The sequence below is a fragment of the Nipponia nippon genome, unplaced genomic scaffold (genome assembly GCF_047370975.1).
Source record: "Nipponia nippon isolate SJK-2023a ecotype South Korea unplaced genomic scaffold, ASM4737097v1 scaffold_19, whole genome shotgun sequence".
NCBI lineage: Eukaryota > Metazoa > Chordata > Aves > Pelecaniformes > Threskiornithidae > Nipponia > Nipponia nippon.
The window spans coordinates 4,376,906-4,399,002 of record NW_028262335.1 but is presented as its reverse complement, the minus strand read 5'-3'; the positions used below and the strand labels follow the sequence as shown (position 1 = coordinate 4,399,002).

The 22,097-nt window shown below is 40.5% G+C and overlaps 1 protein-coding gene across 1 annotated transcript in view; it reads left to right on the top strand.

The window, feature by feature from the left end:
- Positions 1-22,097, top strand: part of PEX14 (peroxisomal biogenesis factor 14) — a 79,342-nt gene that overhangs the window by 20,034 nt on the left and 37,211 nt on the right. Inside the window, exon 3 of the mRNA XM_087755271.1 lies at positions 17,349-17,433. Within this exon, the coding sequence (XP_087611397.1) occupies positions 17,349-17,433 (85 nt within the window). The remainder of the gene's footprint in view (positions 1-17,348; positions 17,434-22,097) is intronic.

Genomic DNA, 22,097 nt, shown 5'->3' with positions numbered 1-22,097 from the left:
GCTTGTACTTGATTTGCAGAGTAGCGTGATGGTCGGTTGGGCTGCGTTGGCAGCATGGACCTGTGCCAGACTTCACCACAATTCATACTGTGTCAGTTTAATAAATGCACTACTTAAATTATGAAATTACAAAAGAAAAAAGAGAATGCACTTATTCAGACTCTTAATACATTAAAAATAAGGCATTAAAACACTGCCTTTTTTTTTTCCTTCCAGAATCAATAATGAACAGGAAGGGTTGTAGACATTAACAGTCATGGACATTCAAACTCTTATACATAAATTATCTTAGAAAAATGCACATAAGACTTGAATAATGTAAATACATTAATGCATTTAATAATTTAAACATTAAAGCGCATTCAGGAATTCGTGGCAGAAGCTGTTCTGAGATAAGGAACGGTCCTGGAAGTTGTGTGTCCCAAGATCGATGGCTGGTTTCTCCTTGAGAAAACTCTCTGGGGAAGTCAAGCTGTGCAACTAGAGTGACCGCCTGTCCTAAGAAATCCCAGGACATTAGGCAGCTCTTTTGCTTTTCACCTCCCATTCTCTCTTCACCACATGCATGAACCCATACATGCAGAATATCTCATAGTCCAGGAAAGGCCAGTGTGCATTTTGCCATTTCTTTTTTGCATGCGTGCTGCAGTTTGTCTAGAAATTAGGTGAAACAGCTTCAGAGAATGAAAGTGTCTTGGCTAAAGGTAAAATACCAATAAATCCTAAAGAAACTGCCTGCGAGAGGTTCTGTGGTACCATGCAGGGTGGGAAGAAGAACTGTCTTGACAGTATCTGGACTCTGATCTACCAGTTCTCCTGGGAGACAGGAACACGGAGTCTTAAGTAGGAACAGTGAAATGGGGATCCTCTTCTAGGACGTTGCATGGACCTGTAATTCAGACTCCATCCTAGCTGTTCATAAGACAGCGTCAGTTGGAAAGAGCGAGGCTTGGGGAAACGGTGCTTTCCAGGAATGCTCAGCTCTTGGAGCCCTGAAAATCACAAGGTTGGCCCTGGTGTAATGTCAAGTAAGGTGTTTTATTCTGTTCTTGCCTCTCTGCTCGTTGGACTGAAGCACCTTCAGCACTGTAGTAGCACCTAACTGGCACACCAAGGTCCCCCTCATGCAAGGCATTTTCCTGAGGATTTGATCTGTGTCATTTTTGCTGATGTAATTAAGTTTGAAAGGTGTTGTATCAACCCCTCATGCCATTTCCCTTTGGTTCATAGCCTTGCTTTCTTTGCCTCTTCTGCAGGAAAGTGCTTAGGAGGTCATTTGCACCCTACAGCTCCGCTCACGAAGTGGTATAAGGGATCCTGCTTAGGCCTAGATACTGATGGAACTAATGATGGAACTAATAAAAAAGAGCTTAGTCTGATCCCAAAGGGAGAAGAGTTGGGTTGGTTAATTAAAGGAGCCTGGCACAGGGCACCTAGTAATTATAGGTGCAAGAAGTCTGAATTTGAAGAGGACTCTGCAGCTGGAGAAGGATAGGGAGGCACCCAGAACTCTGCAGGCTGTGGGCAAGAATGCAGCAAAACCAGATCTGGAAATCAGACTCTGGCAGAATTCCTTGGTGAATTCTTATTTATTCCATTTTTTTAATGAGGACCTGAATCTCTCCTTATGCATTTATGGTTTTGCATGCACATGCGTATGTACAATTCCAGTTACACCCTATGGCTGGGAGGGTGATTTTATTAAAGACCAGAAGATTGAGAGACAGATGTTTTAAGAGACACAGGCCTTGCCCTATAGTAGTTTGGAATAATTAATGCTGACTGCTGCATTGGTTGTATTATCGATGCTACTGGGTCTTTATCTCAAGCATCATCTCAACACCCATGAGTCTGTATCACTGTAGGGCAGAGCTCTTGAAGGCAAAGGGGCTGAGGCCACCAGGACCTGCTGGGAATTGCTCCTAAACTCTTATGTAGGTGTGGGGTGGGGAACAATGCTATGTCATCACATTGTCACCAATGCTATGTCTCTTTATAGTTAAGTTCCTTAAAGCAGTGTTTCTCAAACTTAGGTTGTAACCCCCAAAGGGATGCAAAATGCTTCAAAGAAGTCACAAAGTCACTGGCCAGTAAACAGCTTTCTACTTGTAATTGCTATTAGGAGTTCTGTTCCTCCTAGTTTGAAGAGTTAGCATTTATTCCAGTAACTCTCATTTTCCTGAAGGAACTTCCTGCCATCTCAGCAGAGGAATGTGGGATGAGCCACCACAACAGATGAGTGCAAAAGGGAGTCAAGCTCACATGAAGTTTGAGAAGCAGTGCTTTAGCACATTTTATTTTCCTGGGACAAGCTCTGCAAATGTTCCCCAAAATGGATCTATTAACTTTACCTTATGAAAGATAAAGACGGTTATTTTGTCCTCAGTGGATTTCTCAGTAGGCCCCACCTGGGGAAGGTAGCACTGTCTGTGCAAAAATGTATTGTTTGTTTTAGTGCTCAGGACTGAATAATGAGGTGAGGAAACTGTAGCTCTTATTCCACCCTTACAGCTGACGTGCTGTATACTGGTAGGTGGGTCATACTAGAAAATGAAATGCTGGTTCTAAGGGATTCTAGCTCAAAAGATGAAAAGCACCAGTTTTGTCAAACTATAGGAGAAGATGGTCCACAGAAGAAAATTGCTTTGAGAATTTGACTTGCATACTGACTTTATGTATGTGTTCCTTGGCTGGCTGTCCTAAGTGTGAAATAAACAAATGTTAACTTGAGACACCTTTTTTTTAATGTTGCAATGGACTAGGGGAATGCTCATGGTCATTTTTTCCGGTTCAGGTGACTTTATAGCTTCTGATCACCTGTACAAAGCCAGAGCTGAATGCCCCCAATTCTCCCATCTCAAGCAGGCAGTAACCCTGTGTACATGGAATAAATTTTGAGCCTCCCACACCTGAAAGGGAGAAGCATCGCTGGTGGTAGAAAAGGGGTGTGTCTGCTGCATGTGGGAAGCTCCTGCAGGCAATTTTTCATAATGCAGGGCCTGTTGAGGAGAGGACTTGAGTGATGGGATGCTCTGGACGTGGCCTGCAGGGAAAACAGAGGAGTGGGTGGGGATCTCCCTAGGCTCTCATGGCTTAACGGCCACATTTAGCTGGATTTAAGAGGCATAAGCATTTATAGTAAATTCTACTGCTGTATCACAGCCTGGTTTCTGCTTTTCTGGCTTTGTCTCCATCGGGGTATTCCATGCTTTATCCCATTTCACAGCCTGAACTTTTTCCCCTACGTAGAAGACTACATGGGGCAGAGATCTTGCCACTACTCCACCTCTTTATCTCTCTAACTCCATGTGTATCTATCTGTCTGCTCTCACAGGGGCCAACCCTGCTCTGAAATTGCTGATTCAAGCAGGTAGCAACTTTAGGACTCCCTGCAGAATAAATGCCTCTTGCATGCTCCCCTGGCACTGGGATTTCCTCTCTGATTTATCATGCTCAGGTCTGCTAGTGTCCCTTGACTAAACTGGGCACAGTATGATGGTGTGAAGGTCATTTTATATATGCCATATACATTTCCAGAGACATGGTGGGAGGGTAGGACATCTGAAGCGGCATATCCTGCTGGGAAAAGAAGGAAGAAAAGGATAGTCTGGCTCTTCTTTTCACAGCCTCTTGTGGTGGGATGAAGGTTTTGACAGCCTAATTCAGCATTTAGAGAAAGAACCAAGCAGAAAGATTCCCCCTCACCCACTCCTTGCAGCCCAGCTGTGACAAACTGACAGATAATTAACAAATCAAGACCTCCTATTAGCCTTGTCCCTGATGCATTAAAGCAGTTCCTATGTTGCATGTGTCCTTTAGCAAATGCCTGTACTTTATGGCTACAGAGTGAGGTAGGTAGATCACTTTAGAAAGGCAAAGTGTTGTGCCAATGCACAAATATTTCTAGAAATGGAAGAAGTTGTCTCTAAAAGAAAGTGGTGGACAGTAGGTGGGAGAGCAGTACCATGACCGAATGGAAGCTACTCTAATGGTACACTGTGTGTTTGGAGTATCTTCTGGGAATACAGGACTGAAAGGGATGTATGGAATTATTATTGAGTCCCTCTTGTTTTCACAGAAAATGACATAAGTTGAAGCAGCAATTGATAGGGCGTTTTTTTGGACTGGGACTAACCAAGCCTGTAAAAATTACATGCCAGGAAAAGTGGATAGTGGTAGAAACAGATCTAATGTTAGGACCTTAATATTATGTTGTGGGTAATGTATTGGTGCCCTTTCCTTTCTGTCTTCAAGTTGTTGAAATGGCATGGCTTCTGCTCCAAATATGCTGCCTTCTCTTTGCTTTAGCTCTGCTCATTTGGAGAAGAATGAGGAAGAGTGTCAATATCCTTCTAGTTCAAGATGTTAAATAGACACAAGCCATTGGTTCAGCTTAACACATGTTAAAGGAGAGAGAGATATCTAATTGCATCAAAGCCACTCTTAAGTTCATGTATGTGGAGCCCATCAAGCTGAAAGCATCCAGACAGCATCTGCTGTTATCAAATCACTCTTGAGTCGAGCTAATTAAAATAGAGCTTCATTTTTCTGAACCATTGTTTGGCAGGAATTTGAAACAGGTCTAACCCAATTTCTGTGTGTTTATGAGCCTTTATTATATCAAAAGTACTTTTCTGTAAATGTACAGGGCAGTGTTAAATGAATTGATCCGCACTGTATCACTGTAGATGCTCTATGGACTTCCTAATGATTTCTCTTCTAGCTTTTTCCAGATACACCCCAGAAAGCTTGCTTTGTCCCTTATCGTGTCATCTTCTTTCTCTCTTTTCCCTTCTATCTCACTCTCAAGAAAGTAAATGTCCTTGTATTTCTTTCTTTCATATCCTCCTCCTCCACTCTACTGGGATTTTTGTATTATTAAAACATTTACACATTTGCTGCCACATGCAAATGCAGAATAATAAACCAGGACTTTTTATACTCCAGACAGGAGCAGGAGGTCTCTCACCACTGATTCTTACCCAGTACTCATCCCTTTTGATTACAGGGGACGGAGAGGAGGGGAATCTAAACGTTGTTGTGTTGAATCTGTTTGATACAGGTGTTTTGTCCTTAATTTTTTATTTTAAACATTTTACATTTCAGTGTGCAAATTCTAGGTATCACATTCCTCTTTATAATTTGCTACATACCAAGCACAAAAGTTAGAGACATAGAAATTGCTCCCTGAAGACAGGTTGTACTCTTTGGCATCTAAAAGCTAATTCATGAATATTCTCTGTAGAAAGAGAATGCCGCACATAGGGCCAGTCAGTTCAGAACATAGGAGTGTGAGTAGCAGCCCAGCGAAACAGTAAAGTCAGGAAATAACTATTTTTCTGGTACCTAGTACAATTCCAGCTGTTCATATCGTATTCTTAAGTCTTGAATCTATTTCTGAGCAGTGGATTCATATTGCAAAAAAAGGAACTTAAGGATTAGCATTAGGTAAAAATCCTGGCAGTGACCTGTCATGAAATCTTCTCCCTAGAAAGGTAGTAAAGACTTTTGGACTTCTAAAAATAGATGGACAAAATACAAAATCCTTCTGAAATATAAATGATATAAATATAAATATACTTTCTGTATGGTTCAAGGAAGTTTGCTTCTTTTAGCTCAGTTAATTCACCTTGGAATGCAATTCGAGTGCATTTTATTTGGCATTTAATGCAGTCTATTCTGAATGCGTATATTCAGCTCCTCTCTGTAAAGCTTAAGAGCAGCATGCATAAATTGGTACTGGAAGCAAGTGTAACATATTGCTGTAAGCAAACCAATGGGTAAGGTTCTATTAGGTGCTCCCAAACTTATGAAGTATTATTGTCTCCTGTTCTGTGGTTTTAGAGAGATGAAGAAAATTTTTACTCCCAAGTTTGGTCTTCTGCTCATTGACAGTGACTCTCTCCTGATTCCTCTTTTCATGAATTTAAGTGAATGTAATGCTGACAAAAAGCAGCAGAGTCACAGTATTCAGAAAGACAGAGCACGGGCGTTGCACTGCGTGCTTTTTCTATAAGTCTTGTAAACAGACCTAATTTGAGGGCCCTACTGCTAGGGGCTTGACTAATCTCATTATTTATTCCGTTCCTACCTTCTTTTCTGAGCCTGTCAAGGTGTACAGTGGGTACTTGCCTTTCTAGCAACTGTCTCATCAATATGGTCGCTTTCCCAGCCAAGGGACATGAGGCGATGGCTTTGAGAGAAGAATTTCTGGTAGATCACAACCACAGAGGTAAATCCAGATACTCTTACATGCGAAAGTAATTCAGACAACATTTCTGCTCACGTCATGGTGAGTACAGAATGAATGTGTCAGATCTAAGAAGTCAGAATATCTTCATAGACTTGTCAGTGTTTCCTGCATATGCAATTGTTGCTGTAGTTGCTACTGCAGAAGGAAGTTTGCCATTCTAGCAAGAAACACTGTTTCTTTTTTTGTTTTACAACAACAACAACAAAGTCAAGCATTTGGTCTAAGGATGCGAAAGCCCAGGAAATGCATCTCTAGGGCTCCTCGTCAATTTGGGACCTAATGAAATATAGAAAATACTCAATAAAAGCACCTTTATTACTTTAAATGTTTAAATGTGGAGTTTTTAGCCATCAGGGTAATGTTTTTGTATCATTTTTTGATTTGATTGTGAGCACTTTTCCAGGTATCTCTGCCACTTGAGCACTAATTGGATTTCCACAGATAAACGGTGCTAGCTGCAGCCCTTACATCACTGTGTTTTTACTTCATCATTATTTTATTTGTTTTTACTGTAAAGGTTAATAAATCTTGGTATGTTTAGAGTATGAAACAAGGCAGGCAGGCTAAGAACTACAACATGAAGGGGTGAAGTTTTATATGCTGCTTTCTCAAGTCTGAGGGGTGGAAGGAGAACACTGTGCCCTTTGTGGTATTTCTAATGGGCTGCTGGGTATGTTAGTCAGCCAAGTAGCGATCCATAATCCTTAAGATAAAAAGCGTTGATCTCTCCACTAGTTCTCAGACAGAGCTCTAAGGCATTTGAATTGGGTTACCATTGATTTAAGGTGGGGAGAAGACTGAGTAGCATGGGTCTGCTTAAAAAGGGATATGTGGGATTTATTTAACTTTATTTAATTTTTTGAAGAAAATTGGAAGCCTTTCAGTACAAATGCACCTGAGTTCCCTCTGGATTCTCAAGGAAGTTAATATAGAACTTGCCAATATTTTAGGGAAGAACTAATTGAATGGCAGATTTTAGTCAAGATTTAGGCTGCAAATAAATTTATGCAAAGAATTTATCAGGATCCCAGACGTTTGCTGTCTCACCTATTTGTTGAGGAAAGCGTGTATTTTTTACCATCCTCATGATTTCCTGGGAAGCCGAGCTTGACTTCCTACCACAGTAGAGGTAACCCTTAGTTTCCAGCCACGAAGGCAGTGTGGAAGCCCTTTCTGGCCTAGCAGGGTTGAAACTAGTGCGTTTCAAACACTTACCCCCAGTTTTGGACTTTGTGGCTTAGTAGAAATTGATTGAACAGCCTGTACTTGGGCCAAAGCAGCATTAAAGACTGAATCTACTTCCTTCTGTTGCAAAGATAGAATAACGCCCTGTAGCTCCTATGGATCAGGTGCCTTGTCTTGAGAATACTGCAACGTTACAGACTCAAGCTCTCAGTTGTGCCGGTTCTCCGTAGCAACAATGGCCATTCTTACATTGGTGTTAATCCCTTGCTGTGGTATGGACCCAGATTCCAGAGAGATTGTCGATGCTTTCTGCAGCATTTGTCAAGGAAACGGCTGCTTTCTTTTTTTTCCTGAAGTGAGTAATTGTTTATTAATTTTTTCAGCAAGTAAAGAGTATAATTATAATAGTCCCTGACATGTGCTGGCTGTGCCAATGTTTGAGGAAAACAAAAAAAGGTAGAAGTGCCATTTTGAACCTTCTCTGATTTTGTAGGCCTTCCTGGTTTGGACCAAAATTTCTGTGCAGAGACTAGGCAGGAGCACCCTGGCTTGAGTATAGCTCTCTTTAGAACTAATTCTCTTGGACATTTTAACTGAGTTTAGGATGGTGGGATCTTACTCAAGTGTTTCAAGAGAGAGGAGTTGGTGATCAGTACAGGTGATTTTTTGGTACATACAGTGCTGTATTGGTTGAGCAGCATCCTGAGTTTGTCCTGACACCTATATGCTTTGTTTCTTTAAGTAGTGAATGTAACATCCGTGAAAAATGCCAAATTGACCCCAGGGGAAAATGAAGTGCACCCGTTGTTTGCAGAATATTTATGGTATGAACAGCTACAGTGGAAACGTTCCTCATGTTTGCCCTTACATTGTGTTTCACTCCTGTTCTAGAAGAATCATCCTAAGAGTTGACAGGGAAGCTCAGTTACTTTTGAGGCTGCTCATGCAAGTTCCTACATAAGAAGGAGAAATTCTGTGATGTGAGCTTCTTTCTGTTGAGAACTGGACAAAGACAAGGGATGCAGCTGCTTTTGAATCTATAAAATTATTCCACTTGCAATCCCCATAGACTAGGCAGCTCTGGCCAATCAGATTTCTTGCCCCTTACTTAGTTTGTCCCTTAATGGGGCAATTAACAGCAGGAACAAAGTGCGTGGTCTGCTCAGTCTTCATTATTATTTGTGTTGTAATAAATGTCTAGGAGCCCAGTTGCAGACCAGCACCAGGCACTGTGCAAATACAGAGTAAAAGGACGATTCTTGTCCCAAAGAGCTCTAAGTAAAATAATAAATTTACATAAAGGTCTTCCAGTGTCTTAAGTCCTTCTCCTTTTGCTGTTACTTCCCAGCTGCTGTGGTTTGCATGATTTATTGCGCACCTGTCAGAATTTCCAGCTTCTTTAATGTTTCCAACATGAAACCTTTTGTTTGTTAGATTCTGGTGATCCAAGTAGTTTCCTCCAGCATCTCCTTATTCATTCAGATCTTCCATGTAATAATGCCATCGTAGCCCCCTGACTTCACCCCTAATTCTTTGGGGTTTTGTTGCTGCAAGGAAAACACTCATTTTCTAATCTACATTTCCCACGGAGTAAGAATTTTGTTAAATGGGGTTCTTGAAATAGCAGGTTCAAGGAATAATAGCTTGCTGATTTTTCCTGTCCGTTTGAGTCATTTCAGTTTAAAACATCTTCATAGCATCTTCCACAGATGGGTTCTACTTTCGATCCTCTTGCACTAAATCTAAGCCATTGTATTACTGGAATTTTCCAGTCCCTTGACTGTGGAATTAGAAGGATCTAAGTAAGTCTGAACAATGATCCTGTTCTGGTGCATCTCTTTGATTGATTCAGCCTTCTGGAGTCTACCATTCAATAGCGATTTTAAGTACTCAGGCACAATTGTTAGATGTGACACGGACTTCCTATCCTTACGTCATCTTCTAGCTCCCTAGCATGTGAATGAACCTTCAGCAGTTCTTGTCTGCCCTGTAGTTAAAAGAATGAAAATGTAATAAATTACAGCTTCATTGTTTTTTGCGTTCTGCACATGTGAAGATAATAGAGTAAAAGAGATTTCTTTCAAAAGCTGTTGTATTTGAACTCTTAAGTAATGGTAATATGGAGAAAGGAGTGAAAAAGGTAGGAGTTGGAGGTGCTGCCATCCACTCCCCGGAAAGCTGTATCATGCATTTGTTTTAGTTGTGGAGCGACGGAATGGTCTTAGTCCTGCTGTAGTGAGCATCTCGGACACTGAGTCATTACATTCCTTTGGAGTGATTCAGCTCAACAGCTTGACACTTGCATTAATTTTACAGCACAGAGCCTCAGTGATCCCTAAGCTTCCTTCTGTAAGAAGGCAGAAGCAAGATGTATAAATTGGGTACTGTCATGAAAAGTTATAAAAATCAGATTCTCTTCAATAAGTTTTGACCTTTCGCCTTCTCTCTGGTGTCTGTCTTAGGTCCTGTTGAATCAGTTTGTTAACCTTATGGCAGACTGGCTTCACCCGCACTTGGAAGCTAGATACCTTACCTACTTGCGTGAGACGCTGACCTTCTAGTCCATATATTATCCACAATGATCCAGTACATTCAGCGCTGAGGTTATTGCAGTTTTTATGTAAACACAACTTCAAATAATTTGCTGCCAGTTGAATTGGAAGCATTATTCCCCCCGCACCCCCCCACCTTGTTCATCTTGCTGCAATACCTTCTTTGGTGGTACTGGTGATTGTAGGAAGCTTGCAACTTAAGCTTAGGCAGAAGTACAAAAGGGAATTTTTAAAGTTTATTTTTCCTCTGAAAGTGCGATTATATCTTTTCAATAAAAAGCTAAAATGTTTGAACTCTAGAAAAAAGGTTCATGCTACTCATTGGTTAAAATTTATTATGGCTGCATTATCAGTTTAATACATTTAGTTTGCTCTCCTGCTCATATTTCTTAGAAGATGTTTTTCCAGCATTTACCACTTTCCTGTAACAGTTTGTATTGTGTTAAACTTGATGTTACGAAGTCTCATTTGGAGATGTCTGTCTTTCTGAAATAAAAAAAATACATAGGTAACACATTTTCTCTGTGTATAAAAATAGTTATTGTACGTTTCTTTTAAAGCATGTGTAAAAGTTTCTTGTTCTTTTTAATTTTATGCATGTAATATTATTCCTCTCAAAAAGAGAGGAATTTTGTCAAGATGTCCACTATGTTTTAAATCGAATCAGAGAAAACTGGAGATGGCAGAGATATTTCACTTTGAAAGGTGACTACTGCACAGATGAAGTTGCTACTTTTCATAAGGGCTTTTACTCCATATATCAATGTGTTTTAAGAGAGACTTGGGTCAATAATACCATGCTTTAGAATTCCCTAAATACATATTTACACAATAGACCTTAAAATATATTAGTCTATCATGTCAGCTCCTGTACACTTCTATCAGGGATGTTTTATGTCCCTAACATATGATACAATAAAACTTTATTTTATATAGCATTTTTCATACAAATTGTATCCTAGAATGCATTGTGGGGTTAAATAAGACTTTCGCAAGGTTAAAATTAAAAAAAGCTGAAGGGCGCAGGAAAATTGAGGGTTTTGCATAGGAAATATTTATTTAGCTGAACAATGGGAATCTGAATGGAGAGGCCACCGAGCTGAGAGAACCTGTAAGTCTGATTCGAGCTGCGGATCAGGATCCCTGGAAATGGGAAGGTTATGTGAGGAAAGACTGGTTCTGTGTGAATAGAGAAGGTGGAAAGGTCACGCCTTTATGAACAGCTGGAGGAAGTGTGAAGTGGCTCCTGGAACAAAGAAGTTGAGAATAGAGACTGTATGGAGTCACTTCTTTGTAGCGAGAATAGTAGAAGAAATGAGGGGAAAGTATGTTGAAGGGAAAGCAAGCATCTGAAAGCACGCCTCTGTAGCGAAACTGGTGGGTGAAACTGGTGGGCATAGGATAGCAGCGTGCACCGGAGATTTTTCAGCTGCTTCATTTCTGCTCATTCCAGCATGCGTAGGGAGTGGCAGGGGTCCTGGCTCTGCGGAGGCTGTCCCTGGAACTAAGTAGGCACAACAAGATGACACGAAGACAGCTCAGCTTGGATTTTTTCTGGCTTTTATCAATTTTTTTTTTTTTTTTGGTCACCCTATTAATGTAAATTAAGTAAGGCTTTTTTGTATGTGATAATTATAGATAAATGTATTTAAAGTAGATCTGGATTTTGTAGTCCTCAGGAAAAAGAGGAAGAGTAATTTTTCCCCCCGTCCCTGTCATGTGTTCATTTTAATGAGCAATTTTAAAAAATTGAAAATAAAAGAGGAAAATGAATAGGTGTTGAACCAGGCTGTGATATGTAAATGCCAACTAGTAATTACCTAAAACCTCAATTTTCTTTCTGTTTCATCTTGCAAAACATTTCATTTCCACTGAGTGAAAACACTTAATTTGGGCTTCGCCGGCTGGCGCAGCCTGCCCCCAGCGCGGCCTGCCGCGGGCCTCGGCTAGGGGGAGCGCTGGCTCCGCGCTGGCTCCGCGCTGGCGGCGCCCCCCGCCGCGCTCCCCGCCGCACCCGCCCCGCGCCCGCGCCCGCCGCGGCGGCCGGCCGCCTTCAGCCCTTGGTGAAAACCGGGCCGCGAATACGTGGCTGGAGTGTGCTTTCCTACCTTTCATCTGCTTGCTGTTACGTTGATGATTTTGAGTCAGATTTCATTCACAGAACTCTCAGTTGCCTGAGTTTCCGGGCACCTGGGATTTTTCCTTTTTAGCCTGCATTACCGTTTTTTGCTTACTATTCTGTATTCTTTTAGTTCTGGGCTCTTAATCTCAGCTATGGTTTGAAGCTTGTTTCTTCCTGGGCTTTGTTCTTTTCTGGTTCGGCTCCTGTGCATCTCGCTGTAAATGGTATTATTTTTTTTTCTTTGCTCTGCTTTACCTTTTTGTTTTTTTAATTGTTGTTATTGCATTTTTAAACTTTTCTCGATATGACTTTGAGATCTGCCAAACTTTGTAGGTTTCCAGGTTCTATCGCAACAGAAATAATTCCTGGGGTTCTGCATGGTTTCATAAAAATTCCAATGAAATCATAGGAGCTTTAAAGTGTTCCCTCTCTCCTGACCGACCTGCAGATAATTTATTTAGACATAACAGGCAGTTTCTGTGAACTATGAATTTCGCAGGGATTCTGGGGCCCAGAACACTGAACTGGGAAAACGTTTGTCCTGGGAGAAGGAAGCTTGTCTTGGAGAACATTGTGTATGTAGTGTCCCAGGACCCCGACTCCGAGAGAGCTCTGCCTGGAATCTCCAGGAACAGTGCCTCTTTAGTGAGATATATGGCTTCATAATTAGCCCCTTGCATTTTTTCATGAGTGCTAGCATCAGCGTTCTATGATGTGTTTCCCTGATTAACAGCTGCTTTGCAACTATTTCCGTGTGCCACCGATAACCATATTTGTCAAGTTAGTCCTGGCAGAGCACTGATTTCTTACTAAAATGCAGCATTTCTGTTTGAAGGGGTTTTCTTGTTCATTGCAGTGCCAGGCTTTTAAGTCAGCCCTTGTTAAAACGTAAGTTGGCTTTAGCCTGATGCTTGTTAACAGGATTCTGGGTATCTCCTTTAGAGTAGGAGTGCAGAAACCTTTCACAGACAATTTAATCTTCTGAGGCTTGCAAACATACAGCCGTACACTGAGGGGGTGTTGCTGTAGGCTAATATATTGATCAGTTCCATTTGCCCTATAGCTGTGGCCTTCTGCTCTGGCTGAAATAGGTTGAGTGTGTGTTGATAGTGCCATATTATTATTTTTTAATACACTGGAAAAAAATTAATTCCAAGTTCTTTTACATACGTCATGTATATTGCCAGTGTTGATTGCTTCCGCACATGTAATGTAAACTGTCTGTGCATAGTTCATGGCCTGTGCCGCCTCTGCTTAATGAAAAGAAGTGTTGCATTTAAACAGATACAGATCCACTCAGAAAGACAAAATACCATCCCATGCAACGTATAATTCAGACCCAACCTTTACATCACAGGTCATCTCAAAGTCTCAGTCTATCAACAAATGCTGTTTAGCAATAACCTACAGAGGGTTCCCAGTATTAGGAAATCTATTTGAGCTCTTACGGGCTGTGCTCCTGGTGGCTTTTGATTCTGTTTTCCATGTGGAACTCTGTTACTGAATCCCGTGGAACTTTTATTAATGAAGGAGATTTTCTTTTACATTTTTGTTAATTGATTAGGTTTTTGGTTTTTTGTTTGTTTGTTTGTTTGTTTGTTTGTTTGAGATGATAGAAAGTGGGTATTTGCCCCAGTATTTTAAATTTCATGGTTTATTTTTCTAATGCTAGTAACTGCTAAAGTAGCTTAGATTGCTTCATTGGAAACCCTGCAGCTTGGAGCATAATAAGAAATAAGGCTGTCTTTACCTTCCCCATTAACGCAAAAGGGAGGGAAATTAGGAATGAGGGACCTTGGCTGTAATGTCAAAGTGCTGTGCTTCGGCCCAGAATTTCGCCAGCCTGCTGCACTCCCACAACATCTGCAATAAAGTTCCTGTCTCCATTTTATATCTTTGACATTGAAGCAGAATATTTGGCCTGAATTTATGTAATTTGGCCAGACAGAAATATAATCCATGAATAGTTACATTCATCTTCTAATTAGAAAATCAAACTGTAGGACAAGACCTGCTGCAGGATTCCACCCACCACCACCCAGTCAGAAATATGTCTTTGTGTATCATATCACGGCAGGAGAAGTGGCAGTAGGATAGCAAGTGTATGGAACTGACTTGCTTTTAAAAGCCAAATACACTGTCTTTCATGAAGAGAAGTTTGTACCTGATCCACTAGATAAAACTAGTTTGCTGGCCAGTGTGTGCTGGCAATCTAAGAATCAGAGTAGTGATACAATGCACATTATTTGGCAGTGTCCTAATACTACAAAAATTTGGAGAAGTGTTACAAATGATACAGAAATAGTATGGAACAATGTTACCAGCTGAGTCAGAGTGCTATTTGCTGCATGATTTTTTTGGCTATGCACAGGACTGCAAAGTCTTCTCATCTTCCTCCTCCTTTTTCTGTTTAAATTATGGACTGCAGTTGCCCTTGTTTGTGCAAAGAAGATGATCCATAGAAGGTAGGAGAGTTCTTGTGTATGTTTGTTGAAAATATTGGCATTTTGACATGGCCAAAATTGCTTCATAAGTTGCTCGTGTATACAGGATGAGTTATAAAAATGAAGAAGTTTCAGCTCAGCCTATAGGAGGAATGTTCAGAGGAAAATGCAAACACATAGGAGAAACATGGGATTATTGGGAGGAAGAATACACGTCCAGGATTCTTTTTTATGAAGTTTGTTGTTGCTTGTAATTTTATTTTGTTTTAAGATTTAAAACTTTGTAAATAATGGAGGAAGTGATGCAGGGAAGAGATAAAATAGAAGTTTATTTTGGAGTGAAATTTACTACTGAAATGTTTACATTTTTACAAGGCAAAAATAAGTTTTAATAAAGAGGTAGAATCAATAAATCTTCACGTGGTTGTGATTGAAATAGCACAATGAAAAATACTGCTTATTTCTTACAGGCTTTTTAATGCTTAAAAACTGATAATTAAATATGAGAGCTTGCAGAATTTCAGGTCTGCAGGCCTTTTGTGTCTGTCTCTAGCTCACTGAATGTGGGAGGGAGCGTTGAGTTTCTGAAGAAACAAACAAGTAATTATTGTTAGAAGGAAAGTGGTTTTGATATGTTCACGTATCTGTTGGTCTGCTCATTTGGGCATCTTTCTTATTCAGCATATTATCTTAAGGTTATTAGTTTGGCCGCTTTATATTTCTGCATCTGGCGTAGCAATATCAGCACAGTTTAAACCTGTGATTTGCCTGTCACCTGCATTTCAGCTGGAGACAGATCAAGTGCACATAAATGAAACCGAAGTGTACTTTATGTGGGTTATTTTGCTGTAGTATTTTATGGTTCAAAATTACTGAATGTAAACTTAAGGGAAAAAAAGAAGGAAAATATGAAAAGCAAGAGAATTAAAAACACCCCATTCATTTTATGCTCCCAACTTTGAAGTGTGCTGGGACTTTGTCAAATTCCCGTTAAAATAAATATGTCAATTTCATCTCTCTTCCAAATTCATTTATCATGCTTTTTTAAAAGGTGTTTTCTGCTTTACCTGATGTTTAAATTGGATTCGCTCGTTTATGCTGTTCTTTGCTGTATCCCCCATGTTTTTCTTAAATGAATTAGTAATGACAGCGTACTCCATCATACCCTCTCTACAGCCACTTTAAGGGAAGCCTGGTGATCTAAACCTTTTAACCTATTAAAGATGATTTTCCCCAATTGAATCAGACCCACCACAGGTGTAATAACTAATCATTTAAACTACACCTGCTATTATGTATTTTTAAGCCATTATGCGTGTTGGATAGATGATAATTCATGTTTATTGCATTGTCCAATGGATCCGTTTTGCCTACACTAGCCTGATTAATGTATTTAAAGAAATAAGAGATGCAATTTAAAAGAAAAAAAACATTGATGGAATGCACTGAGGAGTACATTGAAAGTGCCATTAAACCCATCAGAACTTTGCTCTCTGACCAGAAATGCATATTCGAAGGGTTTGATTCAAACACAAAGTGAAACTTAGTGATTTCAGTAGTGATGCTGGTTTTTTGCTTCTTTTTCTGCTGTGAAAAGTTCTGAAAACCTTTTTGGAACTGAATTCCAGAAACTGTATTTTAAGATAAACTCTTTGAGACCTACCTAACATAGGTCTAGCATATACCACCATTTTAGGAGAAGGTTCATGCCACTGTTTGGGGAGAAAAACCTCTTCCATGCGTATGCACGGTTATTTTTAGCTCTAGAGGAAGGAAGTCATCTCTTCCACTAGTTCACATGGATGTGTCCCTCTCCTAAGTGCTGTTAACTTCAGGCAAATTATTCCCCCTGATGCCACGATCAGAACAGATGCCTTTGTATAAAAGTAAAGTGAATCAGCTGTTTTTCACTAGTGCAGCAACATGTAATAACGTGTAATAGTATAGGAGAGTATGTGGAAAGTTCACCTACCGTATGAAGAAAAAAATCAAATGCCTTTCATTGGCACTCAGTGGAAATGTAAAAAACTAGTACCGTTGTCGTTGATGCCGTTGAGTATTATCCCATACTTTGTTTGAATAAGTGGTTTGTTTTAAGTGCTGTGCCACCTTAGAGAAGGACATAGAAGTCAGTCTTTAGACTAAAGTAATCTGTAATTTCTGCTGGTGTGGAACATAAATTTAGCCACTCACCTACCCATTTATGTAATGAAAAGTGACTTTTTTGATATTTTTGTTATATGATCCAAAACATGTGAAGTTGCTTCTTTTCCAGCCATGACGAGCTGAAGTTTATTTATTGCTTTCAGTAAATTAGAATGATGGCGGAAAAGCCTTAATCTCTTAGAATTTGCAGGGAGCTTTAAGTCAGATAGAAAGGAAGCATTCTTACTAGTAAGCCTGCTGTTACAGGTCACACGCATTATCTCAAGGTTGCCCTCAACTATAGGAGCCAACTTAGGTAAGAAGATCACAATATAAATGACAGAAACCCCTAAGAATCTTAGTGGAGTTTTTTGTACAGGTTGAGATGCTCCAAGAATAATTCAACAAGAAACTTCTAGGTTGAAATACTGTAATTGTGCTGTCTGATTAGAGTTGAGCCACAAACTCTAATGCTCATTGAACCATTTCTGAAAGTTGGATCAGTGTCAGCTCCAGACCATCTCCATGTGTTGGACGCGGTGCCTTACTTTTGCAGTACAGAATGCATAATGTAAAGTAGGAATTTGACCATTCCTAACTTGGATCTTTTCTCTCTTCTATTTCTCCAATCCTCCTACCCTCATCAGATTGTGACAGCAGTGAAGTTTTTACAGAATCCGCGAGTCCGCCAAAGTCCTCTTGCAACCAGAAGAGCATTTCTGAAGAAGAAAGGTATGGACTCTTAAATCTGTGGTCTCAGTGATAATGAGGGAGCTTGAGTTAGTGTAAAGCCAATATGTATTGCTATGGAAAATTAGATGTTAAGGACAAAGCAAGTAGTCTGTCTCAAAAAAAGATTTGAAGTTTGTAAGAAATATCAGTCTCTTTCTTCCAAACTGACTAGAGCAATATTGGCACCAGATGTGGAACTGTAGAATGTAGAAGACACAGTGGAAGTTTTTGGGTTAACTATTATCAGATCTTTTCTGAACTGAGGACAGTTTAGAGTTGTGGACTAGTTGGTCAGCTCTAACCTTAATGACATTGGCTTTAGAATGACCAGCTTCTAGGTGAAAAGGTCGAATGTTTCCGAAGAGAGCCAGAGAGAGGAATGAAGGGCGAAGGACTTGGTGAAAGTAAACAAGGTCAGGTTAAGGTCAAGCTTGGGGTCAACCTGACTTTCAGGCTGAAATGGTAAACTACTGACTGAGTTTAGCCCTTTTCTGTAGCAGGGATAGAACAGATCCTGACAAATCCTATATCGTCTTAGACAGATGGAACATACTTTGGCCATTGCCTACTGAGCATTTATTTTACTTTCTGACTCACAGCAGAACTATCTTTCGTTCTTTTATTTCTTCTTAAAGTTTTTAGTCCACAAGTTACAGTGCATTTCAGGTGGAGTTCACTCTGTATTATGCTACCCTCCTGGGGCCATATTGCTTAGATTCTTACCGCAAGATGTAAATAATAAGGACAATCTTACCTTGGAGTTAATTACATGCACTATGGAGCACTTTAAGCACTTGGAATGATACTGAAAATACGAACTCCAAACTTCAGAGGGGAGTGACCAACTTATACATTGAAGTCATAAGTACTTCAGGGTACATCAAATTCTATAGCTAAAAATCTTGAGTTTTGAAAAGTAGGGAAGCCTATGAAATATATATTATTCTGTTTGGAGTTATGAACTGTTTATTGAGATGCCTGAGACCTGATGTCATGAGATGGAGAGTTCAAGTATATGCACCACTTTGCTCATCTTGAATAGCAAAGGACCTAGAAGGGAATGGCAGTCTCTTTTTTTAGCCATGATGTCATGACAAGTAGTTCATGGGTACATCATTTTGGGCGTGATCCTCTCACTGCTTGTCCTAGTGCCAGTTAGAGAACATTCCAGTCACATAGGTATGTTGCTCGCCCTGCCCTGCCATCAGGATGGCATTAAAATTTGGAGCCTGTTGGCCGCTGTGCGCCATGAGTTTTTCCTTGAAATATGTGGACCTATGGGGAGTAATTAATCATAAAAGCTTGGGGATTTCAACTCTATCATCGAAGCAATGAAGCAAGGGAAAGCTGAGCCTAAAAGCTGTGCTGATTACCCAGGGTAACCTGATACAAAATCTATTGTTGCCGAGAGATCCTTAGCCCCCAGTATATCGTGCAATATTATAACTGCCTGATCTTATTCTGTGCTGACAATGACCAGTTATTCCTCATTTTCTCTCTCAACACAGCTAGGTTAGAATTTCATTTGCAGAAGGTATTTAGAGCAATTTAGAGACAAATGTCTCTGGTGTTTGCTCTGCACTTCCCCACCGCAGGCTTCGCTGAACAGTTTTTAGTATCAGGAGCTCCATCTAATCTGTTTAATTTTAATAAATCCCTGACTGGGAGAAGAGGAAGGGTGGGGAGATGGAGGCACAGAGAAACTGTGGCCCAACTAATACTTCTTATGAATTACTTGGCTAATAATTACTAAAGAGCAGAAATGGTTTGGTAGAGCTGTGGTTTTGTTCCTGTTTGTTAATTAGCCCTGCTTTCCTTTGTGCTAATTGTTTGTTTGAAAACTTAACAGTAGGAGATAGGAAGGAGCAGGGTCCAGTAGTGCCTGTACCCAGCAGTCACTGGAAATACGTGCATGTGGAATCTGGCCACTGAGCTTACATGACCTCTGTTCAGCGCTCGAGAGCGCTGTCATGGTACCTATGTGCCCTAGCAGATGGAGGCAATTATTCTTGAAATGTAGATGCTGTGGCTAGTTTAGTCCGGAGTAAATGAGGGGTTACATGGTCTGGTAGGCTGTTCCCCCTATTCTCTGTCATACAGTCATTGTCATCCCAATGATAATGTTTATCCCCATGTTACAGATAGTTAGGCTGTCTGGTAGAGAAGTCCTCACTGCCAGTCAAAAAAGCATTTTCTGTGGAGAAACCATTTCAGTTACAAGAGTCTCTTTTAAAATTATCTTTGTAGGAAATAATACAGAGGTACCCTTGTATTTTTTTCACAGTTACTCTGATCCAAGTTTCTTCAAGCAGAAATTGCAGTAGAAGATCTTTTTAGGGACCCCAGAAGAAGTTCAGTGGAGGGGAATTTTCATATCTGTAGATAGCTGTGCAGCATGTATGAACTTGTCTTTCGTAGTTGCTTTTGTGGAACTGTACAGGAGAGGTCTGTGACTGCCCATAGTCTGGTTAAAAACTCCTGCAGCAGAGAAGGTAGTGCTGGGTCACCTTGTGTCTGTGAAGTGGAGGGAAAAGACCAGGTACCCTACCCCTGTGGGAGCCTTCCACTACCCCAGCTACATGTGGGCTACAGGGACAGGATTGGAGCATTAGCTGTGGGTGGGCTTTCAGGTCCCGCAGTCTCAACTTTGCCTGAGAAATTTCACTTTTGAGACTTGCAGAGATGATTCCACCTTGAATTATAATTTTTTCTTCTTTTTTGTAAGCATCTCTTTCCTAGAAAGGGCCAATCAAATTTTATTTCCTTTTAATATTAATTAATATTCAATATAGGAACTGGGTTTTGTTTAATGCATTTCAGTGCAGTGAGAAATGAAAGTTTCTTCAGGATCGTCCGCTGGACTGGGTCTGGTTTCTTGTGAAACAGTAGTTGCAGAGGCTGCAAGTAGGCTTTCCTGGTTACTTTCAGGTCAGGGGTTTGCTGAACTGCTCTCTCTGGAACAAGGGATGATAGTGTTGATGACAGTTGGGAGAGTGAGGGTGTCCTGGATTTGTAAAAGGTCTTTCAAAAGTTGGATGAGGTTTCTCTGTTGTCTTAAGCACTTTTAAACTCCCAAATACAGAGGCATTAATGAGAAACATGAAGTTATTAGAGTCATTTATCATTTTCTTTGAAGCTTACACTGGCATTTTGTGTAATTTATGACATTTCCTCCTTTTTATCATGAACTTCTTCAGATGAAGGGAAAAACAGCTGTTTCCCCTCAGAGTATCTGAAAGAAAAGAAAGGAAAAAAAGATGCTGTTTGTTTTTTGTCCAACTCGCTGATTCTGCTGATGACATGCCACAGAATCAGCGGCGCCTTGGGAGTAATTAGACAGCATGTGGGGTTTAAACCCTTGTGGAAATGTGTCTGTCATCTAACTGTTGTGCCTCAGATGTCCTGTACTGCTCAGTTACCCATCCGGTAACTCATGTGGCTTGTTAATTTTGTGTACTCTGAATCTGTAACTTCTGGCAAGATAGAGAAAGGGGGTGGAAGTGCACTATACATGTGGAGCTCTGTTTTTCAGGGTGCTAGTCTTTTGGGGCAGGGAAGGGAAAAACTGCTAGGTTGCAGACTTACTGTGTAATCTTGGATGAAAAACTTTTTTCTTAGTTGCTTGTTCTCTTCATCTGTAAAACGAGTACGGTAATGCCTTTCCAGAGTGGAATTGTGGGAACAGACAAAAGCATATGAGGAGCTCAGAAATTAAATAGTGGTGGGAGAACAGAAGTGCATTAGGGCAAGTAAATGTATAATTGTTGAGTTATATTGGGAAAGCGTCCACCCGGAAGGTTGGACGGTCTTCAGAAGATATGCTACCTGGATTGGTCTTTTGTATACGCATGTAACATAACGGGCTATATGCTTCCAAAAGCAGTCGTGCTCTTGCTTGGTGAGATGAGTTGGAGGTTGTTGGAAGCGTTGCCCTTTTACATGCTGTTATCTACTAATCTGTTTCATTACTTTGGCTGGTAGGAAGTGAGTTACTACACAAGGTTTTCCTGTAGGTCTTGCAAAATTTTTTGCAGTGCATCAGATTTCCAGAAAATTTTGCCAGTGTCACGATGCCAGGCAATGGTGATTTCTGAAGAGCTGAATAAATTATTTAATTGTACATGCCCCTTCCCAGTCAGAGCTCAAAGACACTTGATTCCCTGGAAACAAATGCTGTCAGCCCCAGAATCTCCGGTAGAAAACTGCCTTAATTTTCTTCCTTTTTCTGTAGTTTGTGTTCTTTGAAGTTGAACCCCTGTCTTTCCCTACATGCCAAAGAGACACAAGTGGATCACCTTGAGGACCTGAGAGAAGGGGGCACAACCCACTGCTGGAGGGCTTTAAAGGAAGTAAATTCTTCAGCAGATTTCAATTTAACCCTCTTTTATTACTTTTCTTTTTTATAATTTAAGTCCATTTCATGAGGCAGTTTGCATGTCCTTGAATGGAATCTCGTTACCATGAAAGCTTTTTTAGCATTGATTTCATAACAGTCTTAATTTAATAGCGCCGTCATTACGGAGAGGCCCTGAGAGTGAGGCCCTAGCTTTCCAGGTCACTGACCTTTTAATTACAAACCTTGTTCTGATGGCCAGGTTATCGACTGGACAGCTCCCAACTCCTGCCCCCAGCATGAAGATGAAAATAACTGCCTTTCCTCCCCC